General features: G+C 34.6%; 2 protein-coding genes across 4 annotated transcripts; one reads left to right on the forward strand and one right to left on the reverse strand.

The window, feature by feature from the left end:
• The first annotated feature begins 1,060 nt into the window (after positions 1-1,060).
• LOC132313187 (uncharacterized) lies at positions 1,061-7,678 on the forward strand. Its single transcript, XM_059811865.1, has 6 exons — positions 1,061-1,284; positions 2,208-2,350; positions 2,481-2,531; positions 6,283-6,504; positions 6,651-6,753; positions 6,987-7,678. The coding sequence occupies exons 1-6, from the start codon at positions 1,196-1,198 to the stop codon at positions 7,570-7,572; spliced, it is 1,194 nt and encodes a 397-aa protein (XP_059667848.1). The 5' UTR covers positions 1,061-1,195; the 3' UTR covers positions 7,573-7,678.
• An 865-nt stretch (positions 7,679-8,543) lies between these two features.
• On the reverse strand, positions 8,544-14,089 carry LOC132313188 (uncharacterized). 3 transcript variants are annotated; one of them, XM_059811868.1, is made up of 9 exons: positions 13,905-14,089; positions 13,083-13,225; positions 12,840-12,895; positions 11,865-12,010; positions 9,797-9,880; positions 9,592-9,646; positions 9,461-9,523; positions 9,252-9,379; positions 8,544-9,004 (listed from the first exon to the last, which is right to left on the reverse strand). In XM_059811868.1, exons 2-9 carry the CDS (start codon positions 13,090-13,092, stop codon positions 8,926-8,928), a joined length of 621 nt encoding a protein of 206 aa, XP_059667851.1. In that variant the 5' UTR covers positions 13,093-13,225; positions 13,905-14,089; the 3' UTR covers positions 8,544-8,925. The 3 variants fall into 3 exon arrangements, with proteins under 3 accessions (XP_059667851.1, XP_059667849.1, XP_059667850.1); XM_059811866.1 differs by lacking the exon at positions 13,083-13,225 and having other exon boundaries at positions 13,905-14,088; XM_059811867.1 differs by lacking the exon at positions 13,083-13,225 and having other exon boundaries at positions 9,797-9,870; positions 11,867-12,010; positions 13,905-14,085.
• Between the last annotated feature and the right edge of the window lie 2,163 nt (positions 14,090-16,252).

Below are 16,252 nucleotides of genomic sequence, written 5' to 3' on the forward strand. Positions count from 1 at the left end.
GAGAAGGTTTGTGTATATTGACAAAACCTTAAGGGAGGTCAGTGTAATTTACCCTATATTTTAACATAAGTATAAGGGGAGAAAATGTCTTCACATACATTTTAGGGATAGTATAGTTATTTTGAGGGTGAAAGAGTCATGACATCAGTTTTGAGTGCCTTTGACTGTGTCGAATGTTGACTGTAGGGGTGTATACGGGATGCGAGCGTAATTATCTAAACTAGAGGGATGCAAACGTAAATTAATATATATATATATATATATATATATATATATATATATATATATATATATTGGAGGTAACTGTAAATTATCCAAATTATAAATACACGTTTAAATTGTTTTCTTTTGTAACTAAAACTTATAAGCTAATCGCCAAGAGGTGTAGCATGAGATTGTTAAAACAGATTAGCTCTGTTCTTCAAAAATATATATTTTTATTTTTTAGTATTTGGTTGTTATAAAATTTAAACTCTAAAAAAAACAACTTATCTTTTAATTTTTGATTAGTTATTTGACACGGCCTACCCAATGAATTTGACCTCAATCTCGACTTAGACTTTTGTCAAATACTAAAAAATAAAAATAAAAAATATATATATTTTAACTGAAAATATATATATATATATATATATATATATATATATATATATTACGTCCGAACAAACAAATATTCACACTCAAATTTTCGCCACTTACACATATTTAGTTTAATATTTATAAGAAAAAATTGACATTATTATCCTTGAAAATTCCATACCAATATTAAAATATGTTTGAACTCCATTTTTGCAAACTTTTTTACACCGTATTTTTATTTTTCATATTAACTATTAAAAAATCGTTCAAATGAAAAAAAATTAAAGTAATATTATCGGAAACGTATCTCCCTGGACCTTACCATTTTCAATTTTGCCAAACATTATAGAATTGTAATCGGACTGGAAAAACAAATGGAAGGTTTTGGGCTTGTCATTTTAAAGTGGGCGATCCAAGACCCGCACCCAGATTAGAGCAACAAAACAAATCCGTGTTTTGGACTGGATTGTTCCAGAAAGCTCTGGGTCTGGAGGTTTCCTGAGTACCGCTACCATATATATATATATACATATACACTAGAAGATCATTTTTATCGTTGTTTGCACTTGCTGGACGAGTATTAGGGTTTTTTGTGGTTTAATATTGCATTTCAGTAATGGCCAAAGACGACGGACCTAATTGGGAAGGATTGCTCAAGTGGAGCCTTGCTCATTCTGATGGAACTCGTTCCAATCGAAATTTGAGGTACCTTCTCCCTCCTCTCTCTATATATATATTGATCATATGTTGATAGATTAATGATATATATGGTTTTCATGGTACATACGACCCTCTTGGTTGCTGCTGAATATATGTGATGCTATTATTACGAATTTTCTTAGGCTCGGTTTTTATGATTGTAAGAGTTTTTGAGGCATATGTGATTATTTTCTAACATACTGTTAAATTATTATTACGAATTTTCTTAGGTTCCCTTTTTTATGATTACAAAATTTTTCACTTATAAAAAAAAAAATGATTACAGAATTTTTGAGGCATATGTGGTTATGTTCTAACATACTGACAAATTATTTAAGGCAATGAAAACATTGTTACTTGGAAACTTTGAGCTTGAAGTGTTGCACTTATAGATAAATTTACTGTGCTAATTGAATCTAAAAGTCAACATGTTTATGATTACAGAATATTTGTGGAGAATATGTTCTTAACTTACAGTAGAGCAAAACATTAAAGGTTATGAGAACATTATTAGTTCGGAAATCGAGTTTGGAAGTGTTGTACTCATTCACAACTCCATAATTTTAAATATTGGCAAAACCACTTTGTAACACTGTTGGCAGTTGCTGAATTCGCAGTTACTGTTGAATTTTTCTAGTATAATGGTATTTACAATGCCAAAACTGCTGTAGCATTGCAGGGCAATTAGGTCCCCTAGATGAAGATGAATTTTTAAGCCCATTTCAGCTTTTTCGTTTATTTATTTATTTTTATTTATTTTACTTTTTAAAGTTGTGTATCAATTTTTAACTTTCAAGATTGGTTGTTATGGAGAACCATATAACTATTTCCAAAAACACATGATGCTTTCCTTGTGGTATTTTCTCTCGAAAAACTAGTGCTTTAGTTTACATATTTAAATCTGGATTGTCTTTTATGGCGATTGTCAGTGAGGAGGACCGAAGATGGTTCATGGAAGCTATGCAGGCCCAGAGTGTTGATGTTATCAAAAGAATGAAGGAGATAACTCTTGTTATGCAGACCCCGGAGCAGGTCTTGGAGTCTCAAGGTGTGACTCCTACAGATATTGAAGGTAATATCAAAGTAGCTTTGACTCTTTTTTCTTTTTCTTTTTTTAATAGGCTTAATGAACTACTAGCTTTATTTCTAGTTCATTGACCTTCTAGCTTTATTTCTGGTTCATTGACCTTTTATTCTTGCAGATATGCTAGATGAGCTACAGGAGCATGTTGAGTCCATTGACATGGCTAATGGTGAGCTTCTCATGCTATTTTTTTTTTTTGTTTTTTCGCCGTACTTTTGTAATGAAAATTCTTGAGACCTTGTGGATGTCTGACACGGCCTTGTATTTCTCTTTTGCCCTTTATCATTCCTATTGTGCTTCATAATACTTTTATCATTAAGTCTTATCAATTTAAATTATGCGAATACGATCAAATGTGTGTGTGTGTGTGTCTATATATATATATATGGAATAGAGCTTGTAACTCTTCATTAGTTGTGAAAACTGTTAGTGATGCTTTTTGCGGCTATTTGCAGTTTACTTTTTTTTTTTTAAAAGTTTCTCGATTCTCTAGTTGTTACTCAAATTGCAACTCAACCAATTATATATGTTTTCTTTGGTCTTAAACACTAAAATAATCTTTCTTGCTTGAGAATGTGAATCTGAGCCAATCCCTTATTCCTTAGAAAAACAAAATTGATTATTCTTTGGTTCTGTTGCTATATATATTTATAAAAATTTGCCCCCTTTATGCATGCAGCAACTTAATTACACAACAGCCTTGATCTCTTTGAAATATCCCCAGGGGTTGGGAGGGGTTTGTCCCTCCTAACCACGGTCCTCTGCCAGTGTGCATGACAATGTTTATATTTTTCCTAGTGGAAGAACTTTTGACCATTGCTTATTGATTCAAATGTTCCAATGGGAGTGAGAATTTCTGGGAAACATTTGGAACAATTCTTCCCTAGCAGAAGATTGTCTTCAAGTCTTGGTTCCCTTATATAACAGCTATTAGGAGATTTTTAATAGTTGCTTAGTGGGATTGGGGGTTATTTTAGATTATATAGAGTTTAATGGCAATTACATGCACAATTTTTATCACCTCCTGGTATGGGTAGAAGGTGGTGACTTTTAAAAAATATCTCAACATAAAAAACTGCTACTGTCATTTTTATTTTCTTTGTTATCTTTAGCACACTCTTATCATTGTGAACTAGTTGCTATATGTCCTTCCTTTTGATCAATCCAATTGCAATCATTTATCATTTTTGTCATCAACTTTATCGGCATGCAATTTAAGTTCCAATTGTTAACATATTTCAGGGATGTGTGTGTGGGTGTGCGGTGTGCATGTGTTTAATTAATAGTGAGTTGAAGTTTGGAGGTATTTTCTTGTGTTGTCCATTATTGTTTTTACAAAATTCCTTAGAGTCACTCTCACCGAAAAAAAAAAAACCTTATTTGGTTCTAAGATTGCCATTGTCATTTCCGTTCATGAAGGGTGCTGGGATGGTAGACTGAATATAAACATAATCTTTGCCATAATTTGCACAAAGTGGTTGATCTTAGGATTCAAATATGCTTTCTCACTCCTAACAACCTGAGCTTTTACTATTGCTACCAGGTAATGACCCCTTAAACAAAAACAAAAACAAAAACAAAAACAAAAACATATTTATAAAAAGATCTTCTTATTTATTTTTATTTTTTATTTTTTTATTGGTTTTGGGTTGAGGGCCTTCTAGATATGAGAAGACTTGACTCTTGTTTTATTGTTCTTCAAAGCCAAAACTAGGAGGTTTGCCATGTTGCAAAAGAAGCTATTTGTTTTAAAAGCAAGCTGGATACATCTTTGTTCATTGTTGTCTTCATTTTGGGCCAAAATTATCCTACTGTTTTTAGAATTTAATAGCTAAAGCCGCCTCAAATATGCTAATTTTTTGTTTTTTTCGCCGTACTTTTGTAATGAAAATTATTGAGACCTTGTGGATGTCTGACACGTCCTTGTATGTCTCTTTTGCCCTTTATCACTATACCTTCCTATTGTGCTTCATAATACTTTTATCATTAAGTCTTATCAATTTAAATGATACGAATACGATCGAATGTGTGTGTGTATATTTATTTATTTGGAATAGAGCTTGTAACTCTCCATTAATTGTGCATGCTGTTAGTGATGCTTTTTGAGGCTATTTGCAGTTTATTTTTTTTTAAAAGTTTCTCACTTCTCTAGTTGTTACTCGAATTGCAACCCAACCAATTCTATATGATTTCTTTGGTCTTAAACACGAAAATAACTGCAATGGCTTGAAGTTTCAAATTAATCTTTCTTGCTTGAGAATGTGAATCCGTGCCAATCCCTTATTCCTTAGAAAAACAAAATTGATTGTTCTTTAATTCTATTGCTGTGTATATATATATATATATCATTTTAATTTGCCCCCTTTATGCATGCAGCAACTTAATTACACAATAGCCTTGATCTTTTTGAAATATCCCCAGGGGTTGGGAGGGGTTTGTCCCTCCTAACCTCCACCCCCTGCCAGTGTGCATGACAATGTATATAGTTTTCCTCGTGGAGGAACTTTTGAGCATTGCTTATTGATACAAATGTTCCAATGGGAGTGAGAATTCTGGGAAACATCTGGAACAATTCTTCCCTAGCAGAAGATTGTCTTCAAGTCTTGGTTCCATTATATAACAGCTATTAGGAGATTTTTAATAGTTGCGTAGTGAGACTGGGGGTTATTTTAGAGTATATAGAGTTTTAATGGCAATTACATGTACAATTTTTATCACCTCCTGGTATGGGTAGAAGGTGGTGACTTTTAAAAAATATCTCAATATCAAAAGCTGCTACTGTCATTTTTATTATCTTTGTTATCTTTAGCACACTCTTATCATTGTCAAATAGTTGTTATGAGTCCTTCCTTTTGATCAATCCAATTGCAGTCATTTTTCATTTTTGTCATCAACTTTATTGGCATGCAATTTAAGTTCCAATTGTTAATGTATTTCAGGGATGTGTGTGTGGGTGCGTGGTGTGCATGTGTTTAATTAATAATGAGTTGAAGTTTGGAGGTATTTTCTTGTGCTGTCCTTAATTGTTTTTACAAAATTCCTTAAGAGTCACTCCACCGAAAAGAAAATAGGAAACAAAAAACCTTATTTGGTCCTAAGATTGCCAGTGTCATTTCCATTCATGAAGGGTGCTGGGAGGGTAGACTGAATATAAACATAATCTTTTCCATAATTTGCACAAAGTGGTTGATCTTAGGATTCAAATTTGTTTTCTCACTCCTAACAACCTGAGCTTTTGCTATTGCTACCAGGCAATGACCCCTTAAACAAAAACAAAAACATATTTATAAACATATCTTTTCTCCTTTTTTTGGTTTTGGGTTGAGGGCCTTCTAGATATGAGAAGACTTGACTCTTGTTTTATTGTTCTTCAGAGCCAAAAGTTTTAAAAGCAAGCTGGATGCATCTTTATTCATTGTTGTCTTCATTTTGGGCCACAATCATCCTACTGTTTTTAGAATGTATTAGCTAAAGCCGCCTCAAATATGCGTTCAGCCCCACCCCCCCAACACACACAACAACAACAACCAAAAAAAAAAAAAAAGGTGAGTATAATAGTTGAGGAACACTCTTGAATCTGTCCACCAACAAGAGAGAGAAATTAACGGTCTTGGCCGTTGGGAGCCACCCCTTGGGTCGTTGAGGGGTTGGAGTACACATTCAAATTCAAGAGCAATGACATAGGTCAAATTAATTCAGCTAGGTCTCTTTTCTGTCCAGCTGTAGCAGCATATCACTAACTAACATTTTAGTTAACTAAATTTGCAGTAAGCCACTATATTCTATTATTGTTTGATATGATTGTATTCCATGATTGATTCTTATCTATGTATGCTTCGGATGAATTATCGCATCTGCATAGCTGTTTATTGTCATAAGTTTGTGCATGACATATTGGGCTGTTTATGCATGCCTGACAGATCTCTACTCAATTGGTGGTTTGGTTCCACTTCTTGGATATCTGAAGAATTCCCATGCTAATATTCGAGCTAAGGCTGCAGATGTTGTAACTACAATTGTTCAAAACAATCCCAGAAGTCAACAACTGGTCATGGAAGCAAATGGCTTTGAGCCCTTGCTCTCTAATTTTACATCTGATCCTGATGTTACTGTTCGTACCAAAGCACTCGGTGCAATATCCTGTGAGTACTCCTTTGTCTCCAAAGACGGATTTTATTATTAACATCTACTTTGGAAAACTTTTCTACTATGTCTTCTGCGTTATTTTGCCTATAATTGTCGTCTGGTGTGATTTTGATGTATTTTCTTGTTATGTGGTAACTTTCAGCTTTAATCAGGCACAACAAGCCAGGAATTGCTGCCTTTCGTCTGGCCAATGGATATGCTGCTTTGAGAGATGCTTTGAGTTCCGAAAGCGTGAGATTCCAAAGGTATCTCTATCTCCTGTCACAATTATTTTATTTGTGGTATTACCTTTTCTATTCGTATCTAATTACATAATTCAATTCTATTTCTGTCATGTCAAATATACAGAAAGAGAGCCATGTTAACACAAACCTTATTTGTTTTCCTTCTTTTTCTTTTCATTGTGAAAATGGTTGTTTTTAAATTTCTATGGTTTTGCATCCTCATATTTTCTTATGGAAATCTGATTATTTTGCAGGAAAGCCCTTAACTTGATTCATTATCTACTGGGAGAGAATCATTCAGATCGCAGTGTGGTAAGCGAGCTAGGATTTCCTCGCATCATGACACATCTGGCTTCCAGTGAAGATGCAGAGGTACGAGAAGCTGCATTTCGAGGCCTTCTTGAGCTTGCTCAAGACAGGACAGATGGGACCAACTGTAGTTCGGGTGAAGAAGATGAGAAACTCAAACAAATTCTTCAAGATCGGATCAAAGGTATCAGTTTGATGTCACGTGAGGATCTTGGGGCTGCAAGGGAGGAGAGGCAGTTGGTGGATTCTCTTTGGAATGCATGCTATAATGAGCCATCATCTCTTCGAGAGATGGGCCTTCTCTTTCTTCCAGGGGAAGATGCACCTCCACCTGATGTTGCCAGCAAACATTTCGAGCCTCCTCTTAGAGCTTGGGCGGCGAATCAACCAGCTGATAAAACTGAAAAGAAAGAGAAGACCCCTTTGCTATTGGGTCTTGGTCCTCCATCTGAAAATGCACCTGTTCAAGGTGGTGGCTCAAGTGTGGATGCGGATGGGGATGTAGGTGAACAAAGGAACTCCACTACATAAAGCTGTAAATGTATGCTGAAGGATTGATTATTTTGCTTGAGTTAGAATTTGTTGTTGATGTTTTGTACTATAAATATGAAGCCTTATTTTGCCATATTTTCCTTGATCCGAGTGCGTGATTATAATAGGTATTGAAAAAAAAATCAGCACAATTTTGGGAGACTCCACCAGTAATATTAAGATAGCTGTAAGATTTTATCTTGGAGGGGAGGGGCTACAGGAGGAAAGACTCTGCTTAGTGCTGCCTGCTATGGAGTGAATACTGTGAAAGTGAAGGTCTGTTATTTGAAATAGGGACCTGGGTTGGTAGTTTGGTGGTGCTTTCGTTAGTTTGTTGAACCTTTTTACTGAGTTGTTAAGAGTATGTCATTGCTGGACATGAAACTAGAAAGGCAAACTGCCAATCAAACGAGACTATAATAATATTCATAAATAGAGTGTGTGTGTGTAGTTTTATGTTTTTATTTATTTATTTAATTGTAAATAGAAAATAACTAAATTGACCGAGTTTTCATAGAACTGTTGGCCAATTGAAACCAAGGCTATTTCTATACAGAGGCACGGTCTCAATTAGCACTACCGTTGGTCGCCAAGTTGCATGGGGTTGTGAAGGCTCCAAACCGGGCTCCCGCGAGCAACTGGTAACAACGCGCTTAGGCTACGGCTTAAATTCCCACCTGCTTAACCTCATCATGCAGTTGAGGTAAACCACCAAGGGACTGCATATCTTCAGTGGTGTAGACTGTGTAGTATGCAGTGTTGTGAGAGACTCAGATAGCATCATCATAGACAAAAAATAAAATAAAATAAAATAAAAAATTCCATTTGCAGAGTAATAGATGAATAATTTGCACTTCTTTATATTATCATAACGCATCGAAATCCATGACCAAAACTCACAGACGGAAATGACTAGTTGATCAGCAAACTGAGAGTATAATTAAAGGAATCCAAAAACACAGAGACGGAAATGACTAGTTGATCAGCAAACTCGATTATAATTAAAGGAATCCATCCAAATTTCGTTGGAATTGCATGTTCTCAAATTCACTTCAAAGTAGCTGACAGTCATCCGCAGAAAAATGGCAATACATGTACTCATCTCACAATAACAACTAAGATCTCACCTCAACTGTTACAGCGCTAACTTTTTATTTTGCGACAGTATGCAGTCTCGATGCTCCCATAACTTGCCCCGAATTTTCAGAAATGTGAAGCATGAAACTTGCCTTAACCTTTAGAAGCTTTATGCCAGCAGTTACAGATGATTGAAAAGGAACTCTCTCTCCATACAAAGGGATGCTCATATTTTTATCAAGTTCTGGTCTTAGAAACAAATGCCCACGTTCCATTTTATTGCAGCTCGTATGACGAAAAACTGAAACCTGATCTTCCCTCATTAGTTGATTTCAGCTCAAGCTTCTGAAATGGGCTGCAATGTTGAATCAAATACATCTTTGTTAATCATTTAGTGGTGTTTCAGCCTCCAAGGTGATAATAATGTATAGACAAACTATAATGTGTAAGCATGAGGGGCAAATGATGTGTGTATGATCATGTACACAATTACACAAGAAAATAAAGGGAATTTTCTATTATAAGCACTTTATGTTCTGAAGAAATGGAGTAACATTGTAGAGCTCATTTAGGAAAAAAGGAAGAAGAAGAAAAAGCAGTACCTGCTATTAGGATCATAATAAAATCCATTTATGGATCCGTCACTACAAGAGAAACAAACATAATAAAAACCAGCTATGGTTAACCCACAGTCAGTCCCAACGTTCACAAAGTATTGCTCTTTCCATCTCTGCAAAGAAAAGGAAATGTCAGACTATTATTCAACATATATTCCTTAATTAATAAATGGAAGTGACCAAAAACAGATTACCATAAATATGTGTTGATAATTGCTCAGGTCTAATGATCTGCCACCATCAACCTCCACGTGGCTCTGAAAAGAATGGAGTAAATCAAGGTAGAAGATATTGTGCATATGAAGTAAAACTATTAACAACTAACCTGAATGGGTGAAAAGGATGGAAATTTGGTCCAGTGTCTTATGTCATCTTCTGGCCTGTCGACAATTTTAAAAACCTGTTAACTTTCCCCCCTCAATCGATATAGCAAAAGCACATGTGATACAACACACAGATTCCTATAGGAATGTTGGCAGATGGCCAATGATTTTCATGCTCAAGAAAAGAAAAGAAAAGAAAAAACATACGTTGCTTCCCATTTGCCAGTGAAGAAAGTATAATTCTTGGTATCAACAATCTCCCCTTCCCAGAAAGTGACAACCTGGGATAAGACATGAAGAACGAAGAAAAATCTCAACTACAATGACAAGGAAAATTTAACTGCATTGCAGTATTTCTGAAAAGCGGGAATAAAGCACAGCATGTAAGTCCAGCAAAGCTTAGCCTTGAGAAAAACAACTAGATCGAAAGACAATTCAGTTAAATTTATGCTTATAGACACCACATGAATTTCTAAATGATGGAAGTAACGATTACTTTGTTGAATGAAGTCAACCAACCAAAAGTCTTTAGCGAAGTTAGATAACTAAGCAATATCTCATGAATGCATCATCAAGAATTTATCCACGGAAATAAGGCAGCTGTGTATTAACTAAGGACTTTCGAAAACCAGCCAGTTTACTTTTTAACTAATATTATAGCATTAGAGTTAAAAAATTGCCATATTATTATTTTTTCTTTTAATTTTATTATTATTATTTTTTGGTTGGCATACAACTTTGAGCAACTTGGATAGATTATAGGTTAGCAGTGAAATATAGAATTGCAAGCTAAACATAAGGATTAATGTGGGAGAAGACATGCGCAATATTGGCAACAATGTGTACACCAATCCTTTGTAAGGTGTATCTTGGCAAAAAAAGATGCATTGGGAGAAAACAAAAAGAAAAGAAATAAAAAAGCTTTGGACATGCATGAATACCCATAAATATATTGGATATGCCTCATGTAACATTGCTAAATTATAAGTACCTAATCCCTTCATTCCCAATGACATTGTCACTCAGTTCTGTAGTTGATGATCGCATTTGTGATGTCCTAAATTTTTAAAGCTATTTAATTAGAATTATGGATTAAGCTTTACTTAAATCAAATTTACATGTTAATCAGCGATGGCAAAGTGAATTTAGGAATTTGATTAATCTATCAAGATCGGCTAAATGAGAAAATTGTATGATTATTGTTGTGTGTTAGTGCAGTCCCATTAACGAAATTGGACTAGTACAACTCTTTATGGTTTGAGTGAAATTTGGAATTACAAATTGACTGGAGCAGAAAATACAAATGGGTTTTATAATGACCATACTGGATTACTGGATAATGACCATAGTGAATTACAAATGGGTTTTATATGAATTTTTGGGTGCCTGCTACGCAGATTGTACATCAGTGGACTGTTTTCCCTCTTTCCTTTTTAAATCCTTACTAATCACACCCTTGGGTAAGGGGTGTGACATCATTCCCACTTGACCATTATTTCGTTTCGTTCTTCTCTTTTCTTTTTTCCTTTTTCTTTTTCTCCTCAATGGGGAGGGGGTGGTACTTAGAATACCAAAGATAAAGAAACTAATAATCGAGACCATCATAGCTATCTACCAGCATACATTAAATTTAAATTTTGCATGCATCTTATGAAAACATAAACCAAGATGCTTGAAATAGATCGATATTCAAGAAAATATGGAGTCATGTCAAACTACTCTCTTAATTCATATCTAATAAGAAGTTCCCAGCGAACCTGAGAGCTTTATGTTTTTCTCTTTTAGTTTAATCTGATGACTTCAAGAAATATGCTTTTAGTGGTGGAGCTTGTGTGTGTGTGTGTGTGGGGTGTACGTAGAGGCTATTACCCAGTAATCCAGTATGGTCATTATCAATGAAGAATGCTAGGAGGGGTACAGCGGATACAGTCCTAATCTCTAACATTATTTGCACAAACTGGCTGTCCTCAGACTAAAACCCATTTCCTCACATTTGGCAGCCAGAACCTATATATATACCCATCATGAAAATATCATGTAGGAGGGGTGCAATACTAAAGTTAGGGATACCATGCATGAGAACACAAACTGGAGTCAGAGAGCAGCTACTTTATGTAACATAGTGCTACAGGTTCAAATTCTTCTCGATTCATCCCTCTATCAACTCCCATAAGTGGGAGAGAAAGACTAACTAGCTAATAGCCTTTAGAAGGCAAATAAAGAAAGGAAAAAACAAACGAACTCTAAAGGTTGTCTCAGTAGAATTAGGAGCCTTACTGGTGTGTCTGCCATAGGAACATTTAAAGCTTCCATGGTACCGCATAGATATCCATGATCAAGATCACAACCTTGAATTCGTACATTAACTCTCCAGGCTTCATCTTTTTGTAGACTAGAAACATTCTGAGTTCCAGAGAACGCCTGTAACAGAGTATACAGTGAGAATAAGGTAATACCTTCAACTTAATAACAAGGGTATAGTGTGTTTAGAGAACCTCACTGAAAATAAAGCAAGGTGCTAACAAATTTATATTCAGATGAATTGCAGCTTAATAGTTTGTTGTTTTACTGAATATGTTAAACTATCAGTTGGAAGTTATGGCTCCCTGTCACCCACTCCCACCCCAAAGGAAAAGCGGAAAAATATATTGACAATAATATAACTTCAAATTTCATTTTCATTTGAGAAAGAAATTTACTACTTTCTTGCTCGCTACACCACCATACTTCTAGAAATTAATGCAAGTAGTTCGTTAATTAGCTGGACCGCGTCATTTGGATTCGGCGTTTTGATGTGATCGTCTTTAATGCCCCCAAGAAACCCTTATTTAGGCACCATCTGGATTAGCATTCCAAAAGATCTTATTACTTTTAAGAGCAAAATTGTTTTATCCCAAAGGTAAGTTAAATACTTCTAGAATGTTAGGCAAACAGGATCTTAATGTGTTGGCCATTATCTTTCCAACCTCAGAACTACCCATGCAATCTTAACTGTGGTCAGTAACTACTAGACAACTGACAAGAAGCAGCCATCTGTCTCGTGACAGTACGTCAACAGATAGAATGTTTACTGAGTAAACTGGGACCAAAAAGACAACCTCTTTTATGTAGTATATTGGAACATATAGATTCAAGTATTCAACTGATAATAAAACAATATTATATGTGCGTTAAGAGGATAAAAAAAACATTATAATGTATACTATCAGAATTCTAAACCGAAGAAGGTGGGATATGAATGAAAACTAACCTGCCCAACGCTCAACAGTGTACAAGCTGGGGGTGAAGTGTTTCCAGGATTTGCACCTTCATGGTTAGAAAATCATTAATTGAAATTACATAAAGTGATATTCAGAAGAAGTTTTCTTATCAAGACTAAGCTAAAATATAAAGATAAAAAATTGCTGAATCCACTCCAAATTTCAAGGAAATTGATATGGCATGAAACATTTCATAATTAAGAACATAAGGTGCCATAACCAGCAAATTCAACCTTCATGCATGTGGTGTTGAAGTAAAATTACTCTCTGTGGGTGGACGCATCAAGTTTCAAATCTAATTGAATTTAACACCTAGAACACCATGAAGAAGACTTTGATAGGCATGGAAAGAACATAGTTGGGGCGGATACATAATCTGCAAGATGTAGCAAAAAATTGAAATGGTCTTGTCCAATTCATAGGGGCCAAAGTGAATTGTTCAAGGAAAAGAAATCTGCAGCATAAGAATATAGATGCTCCAAAAAGGCAGTGGACTAAAGTACTAATTTTATTAACTAAAATGCAATGAAGACACTATACACCACAGTTAAATGAACAAAAATTGACCTTACTCAACATCATTATCAATTCTAAAAGCTACAAACCTAAACACTGCTTAGTCACTACGTTTATTGAAGCAAGAGGGTAGGGCAAAATAAATTTCAAGCTAATGCATTTATCGCTGGTGCATAAGAATCACTTAAAATTCAAATTTAGGACTTTAAATTTTTTTTTTGAATCAAATCACCATCTTTTGAAACAAAGAAAACGGAAAATTCAGGTTTTTATTTATTTATTTTCTTTTCTTTACCTCTAAATTCTTAGCAATCAAACGGAACTTCGAAGGTAAAAGAATTACGTGATCGAAATTCTGAGTTTTGACAATCAGACTAACCCTAACCCCAGCACTAATATAACTGCTATATATATATACACACACACACGCACGCATAAAAAATAAGCTGATATATACTACCGATTTCAGGGATCAGAAATTTTGGGAACAAATAATTGGAAAATGAAAGAGAATACTGAATACAAAAACAGATCGATACCTGAAACTTGAGAAGGTGCAGAACTCTCCACCACTCTCACTGGCATTATTCTACAAGGGGAAATAATCCAATTTCTGTTAGAAGGTGCACAAATTATAGGTTTAGCCAAAATAGTATTAAGGGTAGGCTCCAACTCGAGCGGTTGCATTGGTTGGAGCTACACTTCAATAACCTGCTTAAAATTTAATGTGATATTTAGTTATGGTAGAATAATATTTATTTATTTATTATTTTTATTTTTATTTATTTTTTTATTTTTTTTTTAAGTTAGCGACGGATTGATGGAATGGGATGGGAACCTAGGCCTTTGGCCACAAGCAATATATCTCTATCATTCGGCTATTACACCATATCCAAACGGATATAGGCCTATTCATAGTTAAATAATTCTAAGCACACAAAAAAAATTGAAAACTTGTAAAAAAATTTAAAAATGTCATCGTAATTTAAATATTATATTTAATATATTTAAAATAAAAAATTTATATAAAAATAATATTAAAATTTGGATTCGGATTGGGTTTGAGTTGCTGGCACCTCAATCCAACTTTAACCCTAATTAAGCTTGTGATAACTTTTTACAATCTAGACCCAACTCTAATAATAAAAATAGTTGTCCAAATTTGTGACAAATCGGGTTGCATTCGAGTTGAGATCTAATTGACCCATCCAAATTGCACCGAAAGATTGGACATATCTATCTTGTCTCACTTTATATATGTGTTTGTTTTGTTATTTATTTTAGACTTGTCACTATTAAAATATTTTCTAAAAAAATTAAAAGTAATTGTATAAATTTCTTATTTATATTATTTTAAAATATATAAAACATTATGATTAATTTTTTTTTAAAAAAAAATTGTATGTGATTATAAAATACAAAATAAAAAATATATCTTATGACCTTGTTTCATGGTGGTAACCCAGGCCTTGACAAAATGGACCGGTGTAAAAAGGGTCATTTGTTTTACGTCGGATTCGGATGAGAAAGTGATTGGGTATAAATAACTTGAATTTTTTGATAAATAAATAAACGTCCACTCGTTACAACCGGTAAATCTTAGTATTTCAGTGTTATTTAACTTGTTAAGGGGGATTGATCTTCTTGCCTTAACCAATCCATCAACTCGGTTGAGCTTTAGTCACTGGCACACTGCATGTCCTCCTCATCAACTGTTTAACTTGTTATGGGGGATTGATCTTCTTGCCTTACCCAATCCATAAACTCGGTTGAGCTTTAATCACTGGCACACTGCATGTCTCCCTTATCAACTCGGTTGAGCTTTAGTCTTGTTGCGACGGAATTAATGGACATTGAAGGGGCAAATTCATTTAAGCCCAATGGCAAGCCCAAACCTTCCGACCTGGTCCAAGGAGGAGATTGGGCCCAGAAGCGAACCAACCAGGATCATGTCAGAGGTCCAGAAAATTAAGCCCAAAACGTGGAGGGGAAGAAGTATTTTCTTAACGGGCCGTAATGGTTAATGAATCATTTCAATTTACAAAAAAATTCAGTTAGATTTTTACACGAACTTTAATAAAAATATCTCTGAACTAGTGAAAATAAACAGAGCTGAGGGAGGTAGGAACAATTCAGATAAATTTTTTTAGGAATATGTGTTGCGTGTGTATGTATGAAGTGGTTGATAACACCTGCAACACAACAGCTGTAGCAGAAGCTGATTAGAACATCAATATATAAATCATTTTGGATATTATTTCCTTTGGAAGGCAGTACTAATTATTACCATCTCTAAGCACAAGAACATGATCGTACTCTTTACTTGATCCAACCACACTACAACAAAAAAGGCATTTAGAGATGAGGTTCATGCCCTAACCGAAGCTGAAGGTCCAATTCTGTCTGTGATGAACCACCAGTGGCAGTACTTGGCTTCATGGCCATCTATGCATATATGCTAACACCCCTGCTCTGTTAGGAATTATGTCTCAAATTCCCATTATTATTAATTTTTATTTTAAAATTTAATTTTATGGTAATTTTTTATAAAGAGGTGAATTGGGCTATAAGAAATTGTAATCCTTGTCCACAAAGAAATTTGGTATGTGACTTTATAAATAGACACTTAGGCTATTATTGACAATTATGAATCAAGAGAAATATAGCCTCATGAGAAAGTACGTTGACACTGATGGCGAGAGGGAGGCTTGTGGAGTACACGAAAAACTCGATCTAGAATTTATGTGCATGGTCCGGTGTTGAAATTCTCTACTATTGTAATATCTCTACATATATAGTGAATCTCTTCTTATCCATAGATGTAACCCTGATTTTGGGTGAACCACGTATATATTTTGTGTTGTGATTTGAATTGTTACTATTCTTT

This window comes from Cornus florida, unplaced genomic scaffold (assembly GCF_030987335.1).
Source record: "Cornus florida cultivar Cherokee Brave unplaced genomic scaffold, ASM3098733v1 CherokeeBrave_3.0.0_Hap2_Chr06, whole genome shotgun sequence".
Lineage (NCBI taxonomy): Eukaryota > Viridiplantae > Streptophyta > Magnoliopsida > Cornales > Cornaceae > Cornus > Cornus florida.

Bases quoted from the DNA above. Each gene is read 5' to 3' on its own strand.
- LOC132313187 (XM_059811865.1), top strand. From the start codon at position 1,196: ATGGCCAAAGACGACGGACCTAATTGGGAAGGATTGCTCAAGTGGAGC. The intron at 6,505-6,650 runs GTGAGTACTCCT...GGTAACTTTCAG, and splicing joins AGCACTCGGTGCAATATCCT to CTTTAATCAGGCACAACAAG. The intron at 6,754-6,986 runs GTATCTCTATCT...ATTATTTTGCAG, and splicing joins GAAAGCGTGAGATTCCAAAG to GAAAGCCCTTAACTTGATTC.
- LOC132313188 (XM_059811866.1), bottom strand. From the start codon at position 14,052: ATGCAACCGCTCGAGTTGGAGCCTACCCTTAATACTATTTTGGCTAAA. The intron at 12,896-13,904 runs GTATCGATCTGT...CTAACCATGAAG, and splicing joins TGCACCTTCTCAAGTTTCAG to GTGCAAATCCTGGAAACACT. The intron at 9,524-9,591 runs GTTAGTTGTTAA...CATTCTTTTCAG, and splicing joins CATCCTTTTCACCCATTCAG to AGCCACGTGGAGGTTGATGG.